The 23,506-nt window shown below is 37.1% G+C and overlaps 2 protein-coding genes across 3 annotated transcripts in view; one reads left to right on the top strand and one right to left on the bottom strand.

The window, feature by feature from the left end:
- LOC100867545 (uncharacterized) overlaps window positions 1–23,506 on the bottom strand; it is a 31,787-nt gene that overhangs the window by 7,384 nt on the left and 897 nt on the right. For both annotated transcript variants that reach the window (XM_086917166.1, XM_086917167.1), the window contains 5 exons: window positions 23,133–23,492; window positions 22,715–23,054; window positions 22,506–22,633; window positions 22,358–22,417; window positions 349–554 (listed from right to left, as the gene is read on the bottom strand). In XM_086917166.1, coding sequence (XP_086773292.1) covers window positions 349–554; window positions 22,358–22,417; window positions 22,506–22,633; window positions 22,715–23,054; window positions 23,133–23,492 — 1,094 coding nt within the window. The remainder of the gene's footprint in view (window positions 1–348; window positions 555–22,357; window positions 22,418–22,505; window positions 22,634–22,714; window positions 23,055–23,132; window positions 23,493–23,506) is intronic.
- On the top strand, window positions 8,190–20,179 carry LOC100867670 (uncharacterized). The gene is given in 5 exon segments (XM_003698445.4): window positions 8,190–8,511; window positions 8,513–9,020; window positions 12,616–13,054; window positions 16,400–16,763; window positions 19,097–20,179. Coding segments are annotated over 4 exon segments (1,422 nt in total). The 5' UTR covers window positions 8,190–8,323; the 3' UTR covers window positions 16,687–16,763; window positions 19,097–20,179.

The raw sequence follows: 23,506 nt of genomic DNA, 5'->3' as shown, positions 1-23,506 counted from the left end.
TTCACAGGGTCAATGATTACTACGCCAGATCAACTGTTTGCTAAAAAGCGGATAAATTATTAATATTAATGATGAATTTTTACTGTCTTTGGATTCAATACTACATAAGGACAATCTTATCTTTTTTTTTTGTTCTTTCAAATTATAATTATTGAATTTAATATAATTCGAGTGTAAAAAACAAAATTATAATCAATGATTAAACAAATAAATAGAAAATTATAATTTTGACAAAAAGATAAAAAAGAAACAATTATTATTATCGTTGAGATAATTTATTAAATTTATTTAAAAAAAAATCGATGATCTAGCGTTCGCGGAAAATTAACGAAGAAAGGTAACGCGTACCTAGCTGTATTCATATTTGACAACTGCTCAACGGTCTGGCCACCATCTCCTAGACTTTTAATTATAGCTTTCCCAGGCTGGTCGTTACCTACAACGGATATTAACCGCGTAGCATTCAGACCAAGGCTGATCAAGGCGTTGGCGATATTTCGTCCGACCCCGCCGCAACTTTCTCGGCTTCTACCGGCATGCGTTCTACCATCGTCCTGAAAGAAAACGTCGATTATTGATCCGGAATATGGAAAAGATGCGCCGCCTCTAATCGCGCGTCGAATACTACGGGGCTCGATTGATCGATCGTCTTTGAATTCTACATAATAACGGTAAGCGATCAGTAATTAATCTTCTTGTCTATATTATTTTTTTTCTATTCCCGTTAAAAATGATCTTTTTAATTAAAAATCCTATAGTGATCCCCAAAAGAGATAATATATATATATAAATAATAACAGATGCTTTTTGTAGAAGAACGAATTAGAAAAAAATATTTGAATTTGTGAAAATGAATGCAAGAATTATTTTAATAGATATATAAATGAAATGATAGAATTTTATTTTCTTCTTTGATATCATTTTCGGTTATTTTATAGTACAGATATTATATTATAAACCTGTTTTCGATTATAACTATATTTATAATACATGCTGTCTCGAGACATCATGTTCAAGAGATTAATTTTCTTTAGCTCGATGAATCAAGAATAAATATAGGAAAAGCGGGAAATTTTTCAAGGAGATTAATATTTCGCGCCTTTCGCGCACTTTTCCATTTCTATCATAACCATTTAATTCAAGGATTTAATCTAAAGATACTTGCAAAATCACTGAACAGAATGAGAACATGAATTGATGCAATCTTTGCATAAAATACTTAAAATTCTTTTTTTCTTTTTTTTCATTGACTCTTCTAATTATTATATTTATATTCGTTTGTGTTTCCTTCTGTCTACGTTTTCGAAAATTTTCCTCTTTTGTCTTTCCATTTTAACCAGTTTTTTTAATCGTTTTGTCTTCTTGTTTATCTTCTTCGTGCATCTTTCTCCACATTATTGTATTTTTATTTTTCTTTTTATCGTATGATTTATATTTCTCGTTTCACAAAATTATCCTTGTCAAATCTCATACTTTTTCTCGAACAGCTTTTTGCTTTCTTTTCCATGCATAATATTTATTTTTCTAATGATTATTGAAAAATCTTATCAAATCACTTTCCGAAAATTATTTCTATCTTCCTTTTTTCCCTATTCTATCTAAATTTTCATTCTTTCTGCTCTTTTTTTTCGTAGATTTTCCAAATTATCCTCTCTTTTTTTTTACTCATTTACTTTCATCTTGTTTTTTTTTTTTTCCTCCTATTTTTTCTTACTGCTTATATTTTCTGAAATATTTTAATTATTCCCTTCCTCCTTGAATCTATGGTTGACGGCCTTCCTTCACTTCTCTATTCATCCCTTCCTCACTATCATTTATTTTGCCTTTCTCGCATCTGCATTCTCTTTCTATTTTCTTCTCGATCTCTTCTGAATCTACTTACATTATTCCTCATTTCCTACGTATTCTCACGGATTTCCAATCTTCCTTCTCTCTCACCGTCTCACTTTCTCTCTTCTATTTACTACTCTTTCTCTTTCTTACTAGCCACGCACCCTTCACCCCTCAAAGCACACGTGCCACCACAGATTTTCCACCACCACGCTCTGTCTCTCTCTCAAAGCTACGTTTCCCCTTCCCATCGGCCATCCCTACCAACGCTCGATCCACCCCCATCGAGCTTTCTCCCCTCCAATGGCACCCTTTCTCTCGCACACGATCCAACCTCGCCACCGCCGCCTCTCACCGATCTTTTCTCTCGTTTCATCCCTTTCGAGTACACCCGAACCGATCGTCGATCTCCGTCTCGTCGGTGGTCGCGCTGTCTGTCGCCGACACCGTGCAGCGCGAGTCAGTCCGGTTGCCTACCTCGGGCGCTGTTGACAGCCACCCTCGTACGCGAGAAAATTCTTCCCGATGCCAGCCGCGTTACCACCACCGTCTCTTCCACGATAGTGGCAAGAGATACTACAGCTATAGTGGCCGTCTTCCTTCCACGAGAAACTGCCGAAGAATAGAATTTCATTTCGTGGTGTGCCGTTTCTAGTTAAAACGATCTTGTATTATTTTTACCAGTGTACCGCGAGAAACGTGAAGTCGAGTAGTGGTAATTCGTTTGGTAAATTCGCGTACGTACGTGTTTAAGAGTCCAAGTGTTTGTTCGTTTCGTTATGCGTTTAAGCTGTTGGTCCCGCTCGATTGCCACCAGCTACAACGAGATCAAACGTAAGGCTAAATAGGAACGAGGATAGGGACGAGGCGAGTTTAGAAGGTCGAGGGAAAGGATGACGAAGCGGAGGACAAGTAACGTGGGATCATGGTGGTGAACGACAGTGGTGGGAAAGCAGCAGTAAAAGCAAACGGCGGAAGCCAGTGCTTCTGGCATGAACGAGAAGGAAAACAGTCTCGATGAGGCTCGCGGTCGCGGCGATGCTTATAGACGTGACGTGACTGTCTCGCTGAACCAACGCTCGTACCGTTCACGCTTAATCCCATTCGTGACATTAGTGATTCTTATAACGATGTGTGTGCTCGATTCACCATGGTGTGTCACCGTGACAGCGGCGTAACGCACGTTTAAAGGTCAGTAACGAGACATACAAGGGGGGACTTCTCGAAAGGTCTCTCTTTCCTTTTTCCCCTCTCCGTTTCGTTTTCGTAATCAGCTGGTTTTCCTCGATTTTCTGGCAGCAGTGTGGAGTCACGTGTGTGCAGGGCGAAAAGCCAATAATAACACCATCGGTAATTATTCAAGAATTCCGAAATTTTAGGAGCGGTCCATAGCGTTTTTTTCGTCGAGAGATTTTCCCCGTTTTTTCTTTTCTTTTCTTTTCTTTTTTTTTTTTTTTTTTTTCGTGAACGAACATAAGCGAAGAAGAAAAATGAGAAAATCAAAATCTTCCAAAGAGAGAATCTTCGTCTATTCGGAAGACGTGGCGAATAATTAAACCGCGAAGAAGGTACTAATATGACGGATACAAGGCTGAGGCGGGGCCTTCACAATGGAATAGGCATCGAATGAATTTGTGTTTTGTCATTGAATGGCGACGAGAGAGAAAGGAAAGGGATCCGTGGAAAAGCTATGATAAATTTCTGTGGGAAGGTCGACAGGAGGATTGCATAACGTCAACCCCCTTCTGCCCTCGTCCTCGGCTCGGTCGAGTTTCAACCCACCGTTTCACGGTTTTCCCTTCTTTGGTATATCCAGCTTCTCCTCCAAACGGTAACAAACCATTCGCGCCGATAGCTAATTAAAAGCTCTCTCGCATAAAACCGCTCCTCTTCCTGGCTACCCTCCCTCCCTTCGTGTTTCTTTTTTCCTTTCCATCCCCCTTTCGCTCCTTTCATTTCTACCGTGTAACGAAAGAATTTTAATTAAAAAAGACACCGACATCTATTCTCCTCTGAAGGTATTCGCGATGTCGTTTAATTCACTAGACAAGGTCAGGTCTCTCTTCACTCTCTGTTCTAAGCTTGGAGAAAGAGAGAGAGAGAGATTTCTGTCTCTTTTTTTTTCAAGCTAACGCGACACCGGAGGCGAAAAAAAAGGGATCATCCTGTGGGGATCGATTGTCCCCGCTTTTTTTCACCGGTACTCGCACCAACCTGAACACGCTGAACATTGACCCAGGACATTGACTGTCTGAATCCTCATCTTACCAATCTTTTTTTCTTCGATACGATCGTATTAATAAATTACGATTCTCTAGATATCGTACGGCAATTCTTTTCGTTCAAAAATCAAAATTATTAAGTTTGAATTTTCATCCAAGTCTAATTTGTAAATGTATTCGAGCAAGCGCGCAAGAGGGGTTAAACGATCGATGAGCCCTTCACTTTCTTCCGTTATCATTCTTTCTTCTACTTCATCTACTTTTGTATATTGTCAACATCGATACACAGTATACAAGCATATCGATAATTCATTTTCACAAAGAACATAGAAAACTTGCGACACTTGCCAAACCAATTCCTTTCTTTTCTTCTTACACCTCTCTTTTATACCTCCCCTCCCTCCCCCCCCCCATTGAAGATCTTAGAAGAAAATTTATCGACGACGAGATTTCTTTTTGTCCCGTCCCGATCCCCTCGTTTCTGTTTACTCTCTTTCTTTTCTTAGATCCCGCACAACGTGCACTTAACCACCCACACAGGATGGACACACGTACACGTATCTGTGCATGTACGTGTGTGCATTCTGAAGCACGGATGTATGCATGTATCGCCTCCACTTCTCTCTCACTCCATGTGTTTATCTATACACGTAGCTACATATATTCCAACACGGGCTCGAGAGGACTCTGGTGCAGCGATTCCCAACCATACGTGCCTACATCTTCGTTCTCTGCCAACAATTCAAACCCGTTAATTCATCCGTGAATCCTTTATACATTTTGTCAACGTTTCCCTTTTCTCAAATCTTTCGCCCCCCCCTCGCAATTATCGTCTTATATAAACCTTCAATCTTGGACAATCTTAGGTAATTAGTTCTTCTCATTGGCAAACGCTCTTTTTCCAGAAACGCTTTGAGCACGATCAACGACTCATCGGTTATTCAAATCGACAATTTCCCTCCAAACAGAATTCGTAGCAAACTCGTAACTGCGAACATTTAATTATAAAATCTTTCATATCGAGTGCATCGGGTTAAAAGTTTACGGAAACATTAAAATATCCTGTACGAGGAAAATCCAACACAGCAAATACGAATCTAAATAAAGCGGTAAATAAGATAAGAAACAGTGCAAGATGACAAATAACTTATGTAATAATATACCGTGAGTATATTTCTTTGCTTCACGAAGGATTATATATCGTTGAGTGATAAATTAGTGACAAGTTCCTTCAATATTTTGTTAATAGAAGCAACGCTTATAAATCGTTCGCAGGATACAAAGAATCTACAATCTGCTTACATATCCAAGCTCTATTCTTCATTTTCGGTTTAATTCTGGTTTATATTCGGCTCAGAGTACTAACATGGTTCGAAACAAAGTTCTCATTAACGGAATAGACACTCTGCACTCTATTTACCGTATTTGCCGAGCTTTTGAGGCGGAAAGCAAGCGAACGATGAATACTTTAGAGAGTGGCCGCTGGGAAAGAAGCTATCAAGCTTTTAGAGGCAAGGAAGGCTTGATCATCCAACGATACGTGAAAGAAAATTTAACAGGATTCCATCGGTCTTAAATGTCATCCCCTGTTTGTCAGCTCGATATTATTAAATGTAAATTCGTTTGACAACGATGATAGACCACCGACGACATTTCGTCCCACGATCGAATTTACTACATCTATTTGTGCGTTGCTCGTTTATGTACACACATTTCCCTCGCTTCGATACACGTATACCCCCCCTTTCCCTCCCTCTCTTACACACGAACGATCACAGTTTCCTCTAATTCGAACGAAACGAAAGCAAGTTGGCTTGACGTAAGCCGTCTAATAAGAAACGCGATCCCTCGATGCTGCTACCGATATGATTTCTGTTAAAAATAACCAATGCCCAGTAGCTGCGCATCTCTGGTACGTATACATATATATAAATATATATATATATATATATTTCTGACAGTATCATCCCTCTGCTGGGTTTGAAAAATTTCCAGTTCTGCATCATATTTCCCTGAACGCGTGTGTAATGGATTTGGTTATCAGAATTTTGAAAAAGAGAGTGAGCGATGAAAAATATATATATGGTTATAGTTTCGTCTGAAAATATCGTATGTGATCGAACGTTAAATTGCATCGATACAAATTTGTATCTGTATATTTTCTTGGATGCAATTTTCTTTTTTTCTTTCTCTCTCTTTTCACCTTTTCGCTTCGTGGAGTACGATACGTATGCGGTGATACGTATGGAATGTTATTTCGTAATTTTGATCCTTTTTTTTTTTTTTTTGCATCAGTACGTTTACTCCTCGTCTTTCCTTCATTCGCAGTTGTTTAACTGCTCGTTCCTCCCCGCAAAGAGAGAGCACAGCGCAACACGGCTGGCTGGCTGGCTGAGGGAGATCGATAATAGAATTGCCTATTGCACGCTAGAACTGTCAGAAAGAAATACAATTTAGCGAGGTACACGCTAGTGACCTGTTCGTGCCGTTTCACGGCGAGCGATATTGCTTCTACGTGATCTATCACGATGAAAGCTAATAATTACTCTTTCCCGTATCCCGCTCATTGCATATCGGATAATAGGCGATTGTGCGTGTCTTTCTTGGGAAATCGAGAGAAGAATCCTTTCGAAATTTTGTTTAGAAAAAAAAAAAAAAAAAAAACAACTGCAAGAAAACCGTTCGTATCACGATGATTTTACAAGATTAATATTAGATACGATAATCCAAGTAAAAATCTCATTTCCTTCATCTTCGTTTTCACCCTTCCTCTATCGAATTCTTCAAACGAAATATCCTCTTTTTCCGAATATCCAGAGAGATTATAACTAAATACCTACGTGTACCTCCTACGGTAGTTCGATTCCTCGAACCAGACAATCTCAGGATTAATTCTTTCATTTCGTGCCTATAATATCCGCGCTAGCTTTATATATCGGTGAACTTTATTGCTTTCTCCTTGCTCGCGGCTTTATTGATGAGCATTTCGCTCGCTCTTACACCGATATTTTTATCAATTTTCGACGGTTACCTCGACAGAGAAAGCGAACGGACGGGACGGTCGACGCTTCGGTGCCCGATATTCCGCAAGATAAATCGTCCCCTATCGGGCAACTTTATTGCTTTACATCGTTGACACGAATCTGTGACGCGGTATTGTTGCCACACCGGAACAAAAGGCCGAAACCGTTTTCCCCGACACTCGATTGCTTTCTGTTTCGATCGTTTACCTCGAATCGTGTCCTGCTAACGAGCGCCATCAATTTCGGGTAAACAGAGAGGTTCCTTGCCTGCTTCGTTTGGCTTGTGCATCTTTCGCGGCGAACTTTCGATAACCCGTTCTCTCAATTCAATTTCGAGCAAAGGAAACAGCAAGGTGATTTCCGATCATCGAATCACGATCCGTGAAATCATTCATGAATCGTTAAGAGGATGGAGTAATAACGAGAATAGAATTAATAAATACAACGATGATTTTTACCTATATATATAGGCGAATCTTTTATCTAACGTAAGAAAGTAGAATTCAAGGAGCTTGAACAATGAAATAATGGAGTAGTAATCTAGCGTTCTGGTCAGACAGTAACGATAGAACGTATTTGTCAGACGGACAATTGTCCAAGCGGTTGCTTCGAACGCTGTAATCCGTAATCAAACTGGTCCTAATCAATCTATTAACACAGAGGCAACACAATCCCCTAACCCAGTGAACAGAGACTGCTCGCTGTAAACTATCGGTCGGGTAAGCATATTCCAGGCGCTCGTATATATATATATATATATATATATATACATGCAAGCCATTCGAATCGCGCGAAACTTTATATTTTTACAGCGATTGGTCCTATTACACACGTCCACACAGATCATCATGACTTTTTCCAATTTTTTTTTTTTTTCCCGGTACAGGAAAATCATTCATCGGCGATTGCGAAGAAAGAATCGAAAAAGAAAGGGAAGAAGAGAAAAGGAGAGGGAAAAAGAGGAGAGGGTGAAAGAAGAGAGAAAAGAGTACATAGAACCTCTCCCGAGAAGTTACAATACAACCTGGTATCGGGCCTCGCGTGACACGCGCCGTTTCTCACTCTGCACATTTGCTCGTCCACCTCGACGCGGAGGAAGCTCTCCCAATCTCGATAAACATACACACACGCACACGCCCACTCACTCATACACACACACACGCGCGTACACACACACGCCTCCATTCTCTACCCGGACGGTATAATCCTTAACGACGAGGACACGCGTACCAGGGAGGCACCGATAGTATGACGGTGATGCTGCTGCAACGTTCAGTCACCCCGCAGTCGACGCACAGCCAAAAGACAGCGAACAAGGACTGCAACGCGAAGCCACCCTTCTTATTCCTGCTCGACGACTGTCAAGAGCACAGCCACTCCGTTGACACTACCATCACCACCACGACAACCAACAACAACAACAACAACAACAACAATTAACATTAACAATAACAATAAGAACGACGACATACTTAAAGGAGGTAACAGAAGAGACAGTAATCGTTCGTGCGTCGCCGACGAGGCGGCGGCGTCGGTGACGTCCCAAAGACGCGCCGAGTGTGGCCAGGACGTCGCGATGCGATATTACCGGCTCTGGATCTACACCTGTAACTTGGTGCTGCTCGGTAGCGCGCTAGGCTTCGCCGCCGCGGTCTCACGAACGCTTTTATTCACCGGTGATCCACGCCGGTACGTGGTGCCTGGGGTGCCCCGTGCATACGACCCGACAGCCCTTTACGCTTACTTGGCACTGGCCACGCAGCTTGGTTTGGTGCAATTGTTGGGTTGTATAGCGGCCAGGCGATTGAGCGCAAGACTTCTCAACGCCTATTGGGTCCTGCTTCTGGCGCTTCTTTTCGGCGACGCCGTGATCGGGGTCGCTTGGGTCTTCCGGTTTGAGAGGATGCGCGCCGAGCTCAGGCCTACTCTCAGGCAACGATTGCAGGTCAGTATTTATCTTTACCCTCTCGTTCCTTCCTTATTTTCGTAATTTTTTCTTTCTGAAGCCACCTTTTTGTGCATCAGAAGTAGCCGAGATTGTGTCTTTCGCATGCATTCAGTTTTTTTATTTTTTTTTTTTTTTTACACGTTTCTCTAAATTGTATACATAGCAAAGTAAGCAAAGTAATAGGGATTATTAATTAAACTTCGCCATGCCTGGAAGCGGTTTTCAGGAATGGATAAAAGAATTCTCACTTTTTTTCTTTTTCTTGTTTTTTTTTTATACTATGTTATCCTGTAATAGAAGTTTTTCACGGAGAACTTGATTGGCAAAATCCTGGAATCTAGACTCTAATCATGGTCCAGCGATCCAATCGTATAATTCTCTCCTTCCTTACTTCAATGACCTATATTATCTCGGTCAGACACTTTTCGGCCAGAGTAAGAAGTTTGCGAAGCAATTTCTTTTCTTTTGATATGTGTATTCGATGTGGCTTTATCAGACCGTGTTATCTCCAGCCAACTTCACCTCTCAAGACGACCTTTCATGGTAGGTGGAAAAAGTTAATCGTAGATTTCCACCGTGGAAACTTTGGAAGTCAACTAACGGAGGAAACTCTCATCACTTTTCGCGAACGAATCTCGAACGAATTTTATTTCACCCACTTTCTCGATCGTAATTCGACAAGATCCGAGCGATACGGAATCGCTTTATTGTGGAAATACGTGTTCCCTTATCCAGATTTGTATCAAATTTGTTCACAATTACGAGACGATATCGAACGAAGATACTTTCGAAACGAGTTGAACGAGTAGTTCTCAGTACCGCTGGGTCGGTATGAAAGAAAGAAGAATGGAGAATAATCGTGGACGACGAGCAAATATCGTCAAGTTTTATGCTCGATGAACGAGTGGGCCATTATACGCGTGTATAGAAGGGGAAGGTTGTCGTTAGCGAGAGATAAGTGGCTCGTTTTCGCAATAAGAGAATCGGTAATATCGCGATCAAGAGCCCCGGGGATGGATTTCTTACGAGGGAATAAATCTACTCGAATCGAGTTCCAACCGTTCGATTTTTCCCTCGATTCGTGCGAAATGGGGGAGATAAAAAAAAAAAAAAGAAAGAAACGCGAGAATGCGAAAAAAGATATACCGACGCGAAAGAATACGTCGAGCGGGGTTGAAGAAATTATCGAAGCCCCGCGGTATATCGCATGTCTTAGCGTTGGAATAATTTAAAACGTCTCTCCTATGTTCGATTAAATTCTTTCGCGCCTCTCCCTCGTTTCTCGATCTCTCGCCTCGAAAACGATTTCGAACAACGGCGATAATAATTTTTTTATTCCCAAAATCCGAATAATGGTATCGAAGGAGGAGCGTAGTAAATAAAAAAAAAAAGAGAGAAAAAAAAAGTAGAGAAATCGGTTTTCAAGGGAGAGAAAAAGAAGGAAAGGAAAATAGGGGAGGCGTGGCATCCCTTATCACTTCCATCGTAACGTTCAACGAAGTATCGGCCAAGGAAAAGGATAGGTTTCCGGTGTCGAAGCCGGGATCAAGTCCAAACTGCTCGCGTTGCTGGCAGAAAAATCGCCGGTGAATCATAAATAGGATGATGCCTGACTTGGCGAATCTAAGTGGCAATCGTACATTTTCATCCTCCCCCTTCCTAAATCTTAAAAGAGATTTCTCGGTGCCGATTGAATCCTCATTTTCATTACGTGGCAATATTTCTTATTCGATCTTTCCCTCTTCTATCAAACTTTGTCCACGTGTATTGAAACGCTATTCCCGGTACCGTTTAATCGATAAACATAAAAAATATACAGGGTCGACCGGTGGCCAAAAATCGATTTAATCTCCGCCTTAAAAGGAATAGGATATAACGTCGATCGTTAGACATTGGCGAATTATATGGACGCGGTGTAGGCTCGAGTAAATATTAAAATCATTTCAATAACTCTAAATTTGTTTCGAGAAGTATCTTTGTTCTAGTTCTTGCAAACGTACAAGCAACGATTTTGCGACATCGGACGCATCTTTATAATTTTTAACGTGCTCGTACAGTCATGATATCGTGACATCGTTATTCATATCGTATATTACCAATTATTTATAAATATGCATTACTCGGTAAACTTTGCGCCGTTTCTTTGTCTTTTTTATATAGCTCCGCGTTATTATTACATCGTGTGCAAGTTTATATAAAAGCATATAGATGAAATAGGGGGAAGCAACGACCGATTCGATCGAACTTTAAAATCAATCGACTCGACTTCGTTATTCTGAATAGTACGGAGTAGTAAATGTATATATATATATATATACTTGGAGGGATGAACGAAGAGCAAATTAACACCGATTGGAATGAATAATTTCGTTGTTCGACGGGGAAAAATAATGGATTGGAAAATACGAAGACTCGAAATTAATCGATTCCTACTTTGACTTTTACTTTTCATAAATGGTTTATTTATAGAGAATTCTTAATTGTCGATTGAAAGTTTTAATCGTGACGTTCCCACGTTACTACCACCTATCGAGCGGAAACAAGTTGAAACTTTAAATAAACTTCGTTGAGCCTAAACAGCCTGAAATTTTTATCAATCCTACACGTTGGCGTATCGTAGTACATTAACTGCACACGTTGTTCAAACTTTTGAAATTTTGTCTCTTCATTTTTATCTTGATTTAATATCTCGATCGATGTATTTTTCAAATTTTTTTTCTTTTGAAAAAAATTCGTATGAAAAAAAAAAAAAAAAAAGGAAAAAGTATTTTTTTCGCTAGTTACATCGGATTTGTTACAGGCTTGGAAAATATTCGGGGATGAACTAGGTGGCGGAGCTAATTAAGAAAGAGTGAACTAGTTTACCGGCACCTCGTTACTCGTCACGATGAGAAATCAGTGTCACGGGGATTATTAACAATTCTGATCTTTGGCTCGTTTCGCCTCGTTTCTCTATTTCGTATCTGCAGTCATTATTCTTAGCCCCGTTCTTATCTAGGTCGATCGCATAATCGACGGAAAATGTGCGTACCCTCGAATAATCGACCTGGATACACGCAGTATCCACGTCCACACGATTTCTATTATCCATTCACGCTGCTCTAAAATCCTTTCCTTCCTTCCTTTCTTCCTTCCAAAAAACTTTATCGCCTCTTTTATCTTTATCCTTTTACCTATTTTCCGAACCGAAAATCTGCCAAATTACACGAATCGTCGCGAATTATCCTTCGAACGAGTATAACGAGAAATATAAAAATCCACGAGAAATTCGTGAGAATGATAATTTAACTCTATAACAACGCTATATATATCTATCGGTCTCTAACTCATGAATAACGGTTCGATATCGAAACAAGGGTTTAAAAATATCCATTTAAAAATACCCGCAGCCGATTCTGTTTCGGCGAACGATGCGTAAATTTAGCCATCCATCGGATCGATAACGTTTCGAGCGAAGTCGAAAACTTCCCAGTTCTATGAACTTCGTTCTTTCGTCTAGTTCGCGTCTACACGCACATACACACACACGCACACAGATATACGTACAGCGCGATATAGAATTTGATTGGCGCGATTATTTTTTTCGTTGCAGATGGAGTACGGGAAGGATCTACGATTCAGCGAGCAATGGGACCGTTTGCAGAAGGAGTTCACCTGCTGCGGTGTGACCGGCCCTAAGGATTTCGCTGGCCGATGGCCCCTCACCTGTTGCGGACCGTCTGGCAACGTTAGCGACAGTTGTCAACCATACGCGAGAGGATGCGAGGAATCGTTGATACGATGGCTGCGAAAAACTGCCGACTTGCTGTTCGTGTTGGGCTTCTGCGTGATAGCGTTCGCCAAATTGTGTTTCCTCGGTATACTCCGTTACGAGATAAGGGAGATGATACAGAAGATACGATTGTTAAGGGAGCCACCGCCGCCGGCCACAACCCTCGCGCAACCGCCATTCTCTCAAGTAATACCGGAAGCGACCAACAACGGGAGCATCGTTCGACGCACCACTCTGCCTAACGCTGTCACCCCTTCCGGTATGTTTTCCGCTAGATTCATTTTTTTTTTCTATAACTTTTACGGAAACCTCTTGCCTTTTCCACCAGTTAGAAATGGGGATAAGCGAAGGGAACGCGACGTGTTCTTTTTCTTCTGCCCGCAAATTTTTGTAAAAAACTTTGGAATATTTATCTTTGGAAAAAGATTTTGAAAGTTTTAATTCTCAAATAAATAAAGTTTCGAAACGATTTGAAGGTCTCAAGGCGTACAGGGATGGGTTGTACACGTTTGAGATCTTGAGCGATAGACGTAAGAAGGTATGGCATTAGGCCAAGTTTTCTAAGTATCGTCATTTGTGCACATTATCAAGAAGTGTTATTATGATTACTTCCAAGTGTTTAAATAGTCTTGTGCCGAAGTATTTTTTAAAGGATTTATATACCAGAGTGTAGAGAAGTGAATCGTATAAAATTATCCTATCAAACGATATTAAAAAAAAAAAAAAAAAAAAACAGAAAGAAGAAAGGAGGAAAGCTCGTAATCTAACTGTAAACGTGTTCATGGGACGTCTCGCGGAACTTTTAAACAGACTTTTGCTTACTTTACTTTAAGGAAGCTCACGAGGGAAAAAGATATATATAAAAAGATACATTTTCCCTCAACTGGAAATTCTCACAGAAGCTGCCAACTGGTTTATCGGGGATTTCCGCTGAAAATGAAATTTTCGTTTCGAGATTTACCAAACAAATGGATTAACGTTTATTAAGGTCATCCCACGATTCCTATTACATCCCCTCCCCTCCCCTCTCCTCCCCCTTTTCCTTTCTTTTCCTCACTTCTTTCATCGACTTCTCTCGCAGCTGGCTGGCTTCGCAGTCAATAGCACTTACGCGGTTTAAACGATGCAAAAGTGTGACGAAAAAAAAAAAAAAAAAAAAAAAAAGAAAGATAGAAAGGAAAAGAGAAGAAAAGAAAAATAGGATTAAAAGAGTAACGAGAGATAATTGGATAAACACGAAGTTAACCGTTCATCGATGTCAATGAGAAATTGGGAAATTGGAACGGGAACAAACGACGACGAGCTGTCTCCAAGTATTTCTCTTTTCACGGAACCGTGTCGGTATATCTCGTATATACGAGCGAGCTAAAGAGACTAAAAAACGAAGCTGCTGAATAGCACGAAAACCAAAGTTTCAATAGTTCCTTGACGAAGAGGAACGTACACAACGAAACTGACCGGAGCCGTGTACAATCACGTGAGAATCAACGTGAGATTCCTCGAAGATAAACTTGATACGTTAATACCAAAGCGTGTAGTACAGCACTCGGTCGAGATCGGTGTCGATTATGCTGTTCCATCGGCATGCGATTTCGAATAAATACGTTTACACTACGAAAAGAAGGCAAATCCTATCATCGAAACACGCGAGCTTCGATCCTCGTAACAAATTCGAAACGAAGATTTATGATCTGGATAAGTCGAGTCGCGAACGAGGAAAAAAAATTCTCCAAGTTCTTCTAATCCCTGGAGGTTGGAAGTATTTCGAGTAAATTGGAGGGTGACCGAACAATACCGAACATTTCGAGCGAGAGGTATGTGTGAAAGAAAGAAAAAAAAAAAAAAAGAAATGCCGAAAAATAATTGGCACGAAACAACAAAGGGGTTAACGACACGGAAGAAACCCCTGCGTGCATGGAGAAACGAAAGTCGGCTCGTTTCACAGGCGAATGTGAAATAATTCCATGTTGAGCCTGGCGATCGTGGGGGCTAGTCATTTAAGCGATATAACTCGTCGGCCTGGCTCTCCACGTTTTGGGATCGGAATAGAAGAAGTAGGGCATTGCGTGCTCGAGTATAATAAGTATTTAGCACCCCCTGTTCGTACCGTCTCATAATTACACAAACAGATAGAACGAATTTTAAACTCGATAGCGAGACCAGAGAGTATATGGTTTTTTAGTCAAAGGTCAAATCGTGAAACCCGTTGATATCGCTGATCACAGCGCGAAAACTGATTCTATTTAAATTTCTATTATTATCAGTCGCACAGTTTATAATCGTTACAAGCCATCTCTATCCCTGTTCCATTGGATTTATGAGAATTATATCGATTTTTTCACCAGGCCAATTTTTCTACCGATGTTAAAATATTTTATAACGAAAGTTTCGATAAAATCTCGCAGTTTCGCGATCGGAAATCTTCAGCATTATCTTCTCGAGATCTTTCGATTGTTAATGACTGTTGAAGAGAAGACAGCAGATGAAGAATGCTTCATCGAGATCTTGTCAATTTGTCCTTTTCTTTTTTTTTTTTTTTTCTAGAATTGATCATTCCTTCACGACTTTTTTATTTTTTTCCATCCAGACTAAAAAGAAGCTTCGACAATCATCTTCCGTCGATTTTATTGGTTAAATTCTTCCACCAATTGGACGAGTAATTCGATAAGCAGAGTTTTTCCCTTTTCATCATAGGATAATCTCCGTGATAGATTTTAGAAAATTTTCCACGTTTTTGAAACGAATCTGCACACGTAGAATCTGTATCGTACGCTAAAAATTACCGATTAATTTTTCAAAGAGCAATCAAGTATAAGAGAGAATTAAAAAGATGTATCGACTTATATATTGCTTGCCATCTGTGCATGGAAAGAAGAACGATGGCATCGCCCTAAATAAAAGCATAATAAAAATACCCATCTTATTTTCTCTTCCGTTATGGAAAAAAAGGAAGAATAGTCCAATGTATATTATCTCCCCTTATAATCGAATTTAGATCCGAACCGATCGAGAATATATCCGCAACTTGTTCAACTATCCTCCTATTTCTTATCTTTACGACGTTACATACGACGTTAATCTGAAAGATTGTAAAAGTCCTCGAGTGTTCATTATCGGCTTGGCTAATCTAGAGGGTGTTATCTGCGCGAATGCGTGCGATCAACGTGGATCCGGAACGAACAAGCTCGATCAAGCTAAATTGATAGGGAGACAGTGTAATAAAAGACTGATAACAACGCGATGTAGATCAACAACTACCTTAACGTTACAATGTCATTATGGATGGTTAATGATAGCATAGCGGTGTAAAAGTCAAAGGTTCTCGCGATTGTTTTGCCGTATCTGTACGCATACGTACATATATGAGAATTCGTCGATAATGAAAATTATATTACGGAATGGTTGACGAAAGAAGGAGCGAGAAAAATAGGAAAATTTTGCAATTTACAAAACGCGAGAGAAGAATAAAATTTTTCGAATTATCGTTCAAAACTTTTCAAAAAGACACAGCGTGTTAAAGTAAAGGAGAAAAATTAAAAGATCGTTGCTCGAGAGAATTGGGAAAAATCGTCTATCTTGTTAACGGGGAAAATTTGAATTTCAGGAAACGCATCGTTGTTGATTCAAACGGAGGAATGCAACACCGGAAGGCATCCTCTGTTGGCGAACAATTTGCAGGACGGTGGGGCGGACAGCGACACGAACAGTCATTGCGCGCTGATCCTCGAGGAAACAACGCCTACCTCGGCCAATCATAATTGCGGTAACAGAGAGAAAAGCAATGGCAACAACAATTACGAAATGCGAGAGTTCAACAGGAGACTGTGGTTGTCGAACGGTGGCAGCCCGGGCACGGGTATAACAGCCGGTGGTCAAAGCAGGCGCACCTGACTATGGAAGTGGTGGCGAAACACGTCGAACCGTCTCCTCTACAGGAGCAATCGGTCTGCCGAGATCACCGTGTATAAGTAAGCCTATCTGTATATGCGTGGCTCTGATATACACGCGCGAATAATACTATGTTAATACCATACGAAAGGACAATTTCTTTCTTTCTTTTTTTTTTTTTTATTTAAAAAGAAAAGAGAAGCGAATCAACCTTCGGATTTTTCATTCCTGATCGAATAATAGTTAGGGTCGAATTAATTGATCGTTAAATACGAGAGACAATTTTGGAGAATTTTGTTATTGCGTTGTATTATTGTATCCAAGAATAATCGTAATAATAACAATGATGACGGTTCCTTTCGATTCGAAGGAAAAAAAAAAAACTTAATAGCAGGAAGAGAGAGCAGATCTTTCGCTCGAAAAGACAATACACGCGTTATTATAGGTACGACGGATTGTAGAGACGTATCGAAAGATATTATATTCAGGTTATTGATTTTCGCGTAAATCGACGTTTCCGTCGAATCCGAAGGGAGATTCCTGCTTTGATCCTTTCCTTTCTTTTTTTTTTTTTTTTTGTCTTTCAAATCACGCGTTGTTCGTACAAATGTAATCTGTTTCTTCGTAACTTCGCGCGAATATAGAGAACGAATAGATTATTCTCGATCTAGTTTCATAATTTCATACCGGTTTAGAGATCTAGTCCCATCTTCTGCTCACAGAGACTTATAGTTTTTTTTCTTTTTTCTTTTTTTTTTCCTTTCTTGCTGTGATATTAATTTTTCGTTTAACCTCGTATCAGATATCGTAGTGATATCTCACGCTCATTCGTTTCTTCGTTGTTAGTTATTTAAATCCAAGAAAATGTCGTGAACAGTCCCCGCAATTATCGAATCACTGACATCTGCGTATAAACAATGATTGAATAAGTTGTTAAAATAAGTTGTTTAAATAAGTAAATGTCGATTCTATAATAATTTGAATAATGCTGATTCATTGAATAATAATAGTCGAATGATTTTACTTTTTTTGTTTTAAGAGGGGAGAGGAATATTTCAATTGGTATCTTCTTTGTGTCCATTTTTTCTTTGGGTATATGGGATATGGATGATTTTACTTGATCGATTTTTTTTTTATTTTCCATCGATGAATTATTGGCGATCAGGAAGAATCTGTAAATTCAAGGCTCGTAAACATGTGTTATTAATTAAACGAAGAAAATGTTACTAAGAGTGTAATTAAGAGTATATATATACGCGTTGTCTTTTCTTAATTTTATCGTTAATTCTTAATTCTTAATTTTTTTAATTTTCTTAATTTTATCGTAAGTTAAACGCGTGCATAATTAGTGTGATCGCATAATTTATTTGAAATATTCAATATAATGCTCAAAGTTTTTTTTTGAAATTTTCTTCATTTCTTAATGAGCTAAATGAACATTGCTCATATAAAGTTGTTGAAGAGTTTTGAAATTACAAGTTGTCAAAAAATTAAATTAATCTTTTTTTTTTTTTTTATTAATTTTCTCAATCTAATCTTTCTATTTTTATCTATTATCTATTAAAATGAAATGAAAATGTATATAAACTTATTTCGAACGCGCATTTAATTATAAATTTGTTTTCCTATATAAAAAGTATTTATGTACATGTTAAATTATTCTATATTTACGTGCGATAGATATTCAATAAATAACGAGAAAGAAAAGAAGTAACTTCAAAAAATTGGACGCCAACAATTTATCCAATTTTTCTTTTTCACACTGGATAGAGTGAGAAGTGAAAAGAGAAAAATACATCAATTCTACTTATTTTGATTCGATTCAATTTCATTATCGAAGAGAGGATTTGCGTCAATCGTATTGAATTTAATTATTTCGTTAATTTTAATTTCCATTAATTTCCATTAATGATCCTCTATTTTCATCGAATTCTTCTATCCAATATCCGTTCCATGAACTCCGGTGATCAAATTAGAATCAGGCATTTTGGTAATGTTGATTCTTAGAGTTTTCTTCTTCGAATTTTCGGTATATTTTTAGAAAACGAGATTAACTGACAGACACATCGTTAATTTATGTAGATATATATCAAATTTTTCTAGAATAGGTAGGATTATTCCATTAGTATTCCAAAACGAAATGCTGTGCGAATTGCGAGCATTTGTTTCGCGAAGATAGATAAGTCACGTCCGATTCGAATAATCGTTAAATTAAGAGAGATTAAGTAAGATTGCAGGGATGAATATTAGAATAATGAAAAAAATAAATAAATAAATAAGAAATATAGAATCAAAAAGACCAAAAAGTTTAACTCAAAACGAGATAAATCGATATCGCGACGAGATTAATAACATAAACGAACGACCAAATCAAATTATATAAAATACTAAGGCGTATCTTCATTTTTTAAAGGATAGGTCCACAAACCGGAGCTAAGGTTTCTAAAGATTCTACTGACCTCACGAGCACACCAGCCCACAATAAGCGAATAACGTTCAAAGTTTTGCGCGTTGCAAGAAAAATGTATCGTTAATCCTCGTTATATTATCGAATAAAACAACGTTCTGGATCCCAATGTTAGTCGACGATAGAAATTAATTTACAAGATGAAACTGTTTCAATCGACGCTAGTTTAGACTAGTGTATATAATTTTATCGATAATTTTCTCGGCTTCGTTTCTTCGAAGTCACCGTGTTAAATGGAATTCACTAAATAAATGAGATTTTAAAGATACATTTTTCTTGTGACATCATACATAGTGCAAAGTCTGTATGATAATGCTATCCGAAGTGCTGATGAACAAAATAAAATTCTTTTTGCGTAACGACATATAACGGACGGTGAAGCGAGAATCGACACGAACGATTACATACAAGGAAGTATGAACCAAGAAATCAATGGGATAAAACAAAAAAAGAAAAAGAAAAAAAAAAAAACAAACAAAAATTATGAAAAAGAGAAAAAAAGAAAGCAGAAGTGCGTCGAAACTGCATATAAGGAAAGAGGAAGGTCTGTGGAATGCCTTTCGGTATCCTTTCGATTCTCTTTCTACGCGTATTCCTTACATGTCTTTCCGTCCTTGCACGGTCGGTGAACAAAGAAAAAAAAGAAAAAAGAAGAAGAAAATAATCAATTACTTTTGTAGATTTATTTTTAGCAGTAAGTTTTCCTATACGAAACTACTTCTCTTTAAACCGAACTAAAGAACGTTTCAAACACGGAGCCGTTGTATACTGATTTTTACCGCGCGAATCATGTGAGTAGTATGTCACAATGTAAAATGTAACTATCGTCGCTATTACATAAAATGCGGCATTTTTCTGCTATTTGATTTCTATTTTAATTAAAAAATTTTAAAGTTTTAATTATCATATTTATCTTTATCGCGAGTTCAATTATGCGAATAATAGAGATTATGCTCCAATTTTCACTGTTTCCAATATACAAATTGGACTACAATCCAATAAAAATATGTAAAAAAAAAAAAAAAAAAACGACAAAAATTGTTCAGTTATTCGAACACGCATGATTGCATTAGATCACGAGAAGTAGAGTACAATGTGTTGCTCGTGATCAAATTTTTTTACGATAAATTACGATAACGGTGAGGTGTGTGAAAGGTTAATCGGTTTTTATCATGCAAATGTTTTTTTATTTATTTCATTCCTGAGAATTAAAATACGATAGTTATCGGAGGATATTGTGGGATACTACTGCCAAACTGATTTTTTTTCAGCAAAAATATGATTATAAAAAAAAAAAAAAAAAAAAAAAAAAAAGAAAGGAAAAAAAGAAATAGCAAATCTGTCTTGTTTCGATGATCTACGTATATTAGTGAATATATATATATATATATAAAAAAACACATATGTATATATGTAGTAAATATATATGTGTTTTTATATACACAAAAAGACAAACACACAAGTCACCGCATAAGAGTAACGACTATAAATTCCTAGTTCTTTTTATATAAAACGATACATGCAGCGCGAGTAGTCTGTATTGATTTGTGCAGTAAGTCGTATAAATATAATACGATACTCAAAGTAATTGGCTTCCTAGCTAGGATTAATCGAATCTTAGGGATTATATACGTTTATGAATGCAAAGATAATGAATATACGTATTAGTAGAACTGTATATAGCAATGTATGGTAGTCAAATACTAAATATCGATTGTCTGTTTAAGAAAAAAGCCAGAGTTCACATGGTTCAATGATATATGTCGAAACATTATTTCGTTTACTCTTGTTTAGAATAACGAGAATATTAATTAAATCATGAGACTATACGAGTTAATGCGATTCATCATTAAACTTCAGATTTAATATTTTGTCTTTTTCATAATTATATCAGTCTGGAAAACAGGGTATTCTCTAGCACGGTACGTTGTAAAGCATAGATTACTATCAAAGAAACCATTATTACATTCATTAACGCGTATTGCCAATGAGATGTCATTTTTCAATACATATGTTCCTTTTTTTATATCATAATTTTTCCTTTTTCATATCATAATTTTTAATTATTATAAAAAAAAAAGAGAGAAAAGATAAAAATTGCATTTCAAGGGTTCTTTCTTAATCAGGCCATCGAATTATCATTGAATGTACTAAGCTACAATAATAAAAATAATATAAAAGCTTACACCTCGCAGACATACAGCCTCTGCCACTAAATGTATATAAGGATATATTATATGTAAAACAAATAATAGATAGTATTAATTGATTTTTAAACTGATCATTTAGAAAGAGGCAAATATGTTACTGCAAGCCGCCCAGAAGTGAAGATCTACACGCTACTTTTAATTAGCATAAGCTTTAACTAAAAAAACTTTTAACTAAAAAGGGACGATATTATTTTTCACGTTTTAATTCGTTCCTTTGATTCGTTCAATCGTCAAATAGTTAAATTAAAAAGGTTCATATCTCTATGTTTTAGTCATACAATGTATCCCGACAACAATGAATTATGATCCCATAAGAAAGGTTTTAAAAAAGTTTAACATGTGTAGTAATTTATATCTGATGTTTAAATGTAATATGTATATTGAGAAGAATGAAAGAGAGGGAGCTTTGAATAGTGCCTGCTTAAGAAATCCAATTTACTGTATCTGTAAATGGTTAGTTATGATATGTACGTTATTTCGTACATGATAAACCCAATAGGACTACCATAGCCAAGTATGGGAAAAAGTGTAAATATAAAATCAGTTCATTAGTTTTATAATTATGCATATTATTATACAAAATGGAAAACGCTTATCTTAAATAGATTTTTTTTTCAATTTTTTGGAAGAATTCTTACAAATACGTCTTGGATTGATACATTAAGAATATATATTTAAACAACTCAAAGAAATTTAATTTAAAAAAATATTCCTTTTCAAAATATTCTATCTTATATTTTTATTTCAATATACTGTATAATTTTTTAACTTTTACTTTAATCATGCTTTATAATTTTAGTGATTCATATTATTATATCATATCACTCTTCCCCATACTATATTATAAGTTCATGTTATTAAATATTCTTAAATGTACATAAAACTTATGTGGTCGTAATTGTATGTAAATACTGTTAAACGTTCTATAACTTCTCTGATATATGAATATAAGAAAAATTGGTTATTTAGTATAATTCTGACTTAAGATTTGACTTACTTTTATCTCAGACTCCTTTATTTGCAATGTGGTATCCATTACTGCTCCACCAATTACAATCTATAACATAAACAAATTGCATAATGGAAACAAAATAGATAATGTTATATACATTTCAGAATATATAAATATTTCTTTTTTTACTTACTGGATTTCGCTTTGATACAAAAATGCATTCAGATGTGTTGTTGTTAAAAGAATTTTGAACATATTTTTTTGCCAAATTCACTGCAATTTCTGCTGCTACGCTTGCATTGTTTTCTATGAGTGCCATATCTCATAATTTAAAAAAAATATATAAACATTTATCTTATATATACTTTTTTAAATTTTATATCAAAGAATTTAATTACTTACTAGCTTGAAGAGATTGACCATGTGTAATTCTATTTAATTCTTCTAGTAAAAATGGTGTAACATTCTTTCCACTGATATTTTGATATTTTGCATTTTCTAGAGCTTTATGTATAGCTGATTCCATTTCTTTAGAATCCAATGCATACTTTTCAGGAATGGGGACAGTAAACAATATTCCTGTTTGAAAACCTAATTCTCTTTGTTTTTTAAGAATTTCTGTTGCTTCTTCTGAAGTTGATACTTTATGTGGCGCTTTTATTTTCTGAAATGTTTCAGTGCAATAAAATGCAGGAAAATAATTTGTTTTACCAATTTTTATAACTGGAACTCCATGAGTTTCCTATAAATAAAAATAGTTATAAATATCTATTGTAATAATTATATTATTTTTTAAAAATGCAAAAAAAAATATATTAACCAGATATTCTAATGTCTTTTCAATGTCTAATATAGATTTAACACCAGAACAAACAACAGCTACAGGAGTACGTCCAAGTTCTATTAAATCAGTACTAATATCAAAAGTCATTTCTGCCCCACGATGAACACCACCAATACCTCCAGTTGCCATTATAGGCAAATGTAGTAGATTTGCTATTAACATTGTTGCACTAACAGTTGTTCCTCCATTTAATTTTTGAGCGACAATTGTTGATATGTCTCTGCTTGAACACTTAACAGTTTTGGAATGTGATTGTGCTAATATTTGCAGTTGTTCATTATTTAAACCAACATGTATTTGTCCATTTAAAATTCCTATAGTTGCAGGTACAGCACCCTAAAATAACACAA

Source organism: Apis florea, unplaced genomic scaffold, assembly GCF_048593485.1.
Source record: "Apis florea isolate Af1SG1 unplaced genomic scaffold, ASM4859348v1 contig_3813_pilon, whole genome shotgun sequence".
NCBI classification, from domain to species: Eukaryota; Metazoa; Arthropoda; class Insecta; order Hymenoptera; family Apidae; genus Apis; species Apis florea.
Note: the sequence above shows the minus strand (reverse complement) of the source record. Positions and strands in the feature narration are given on the sequence as shown.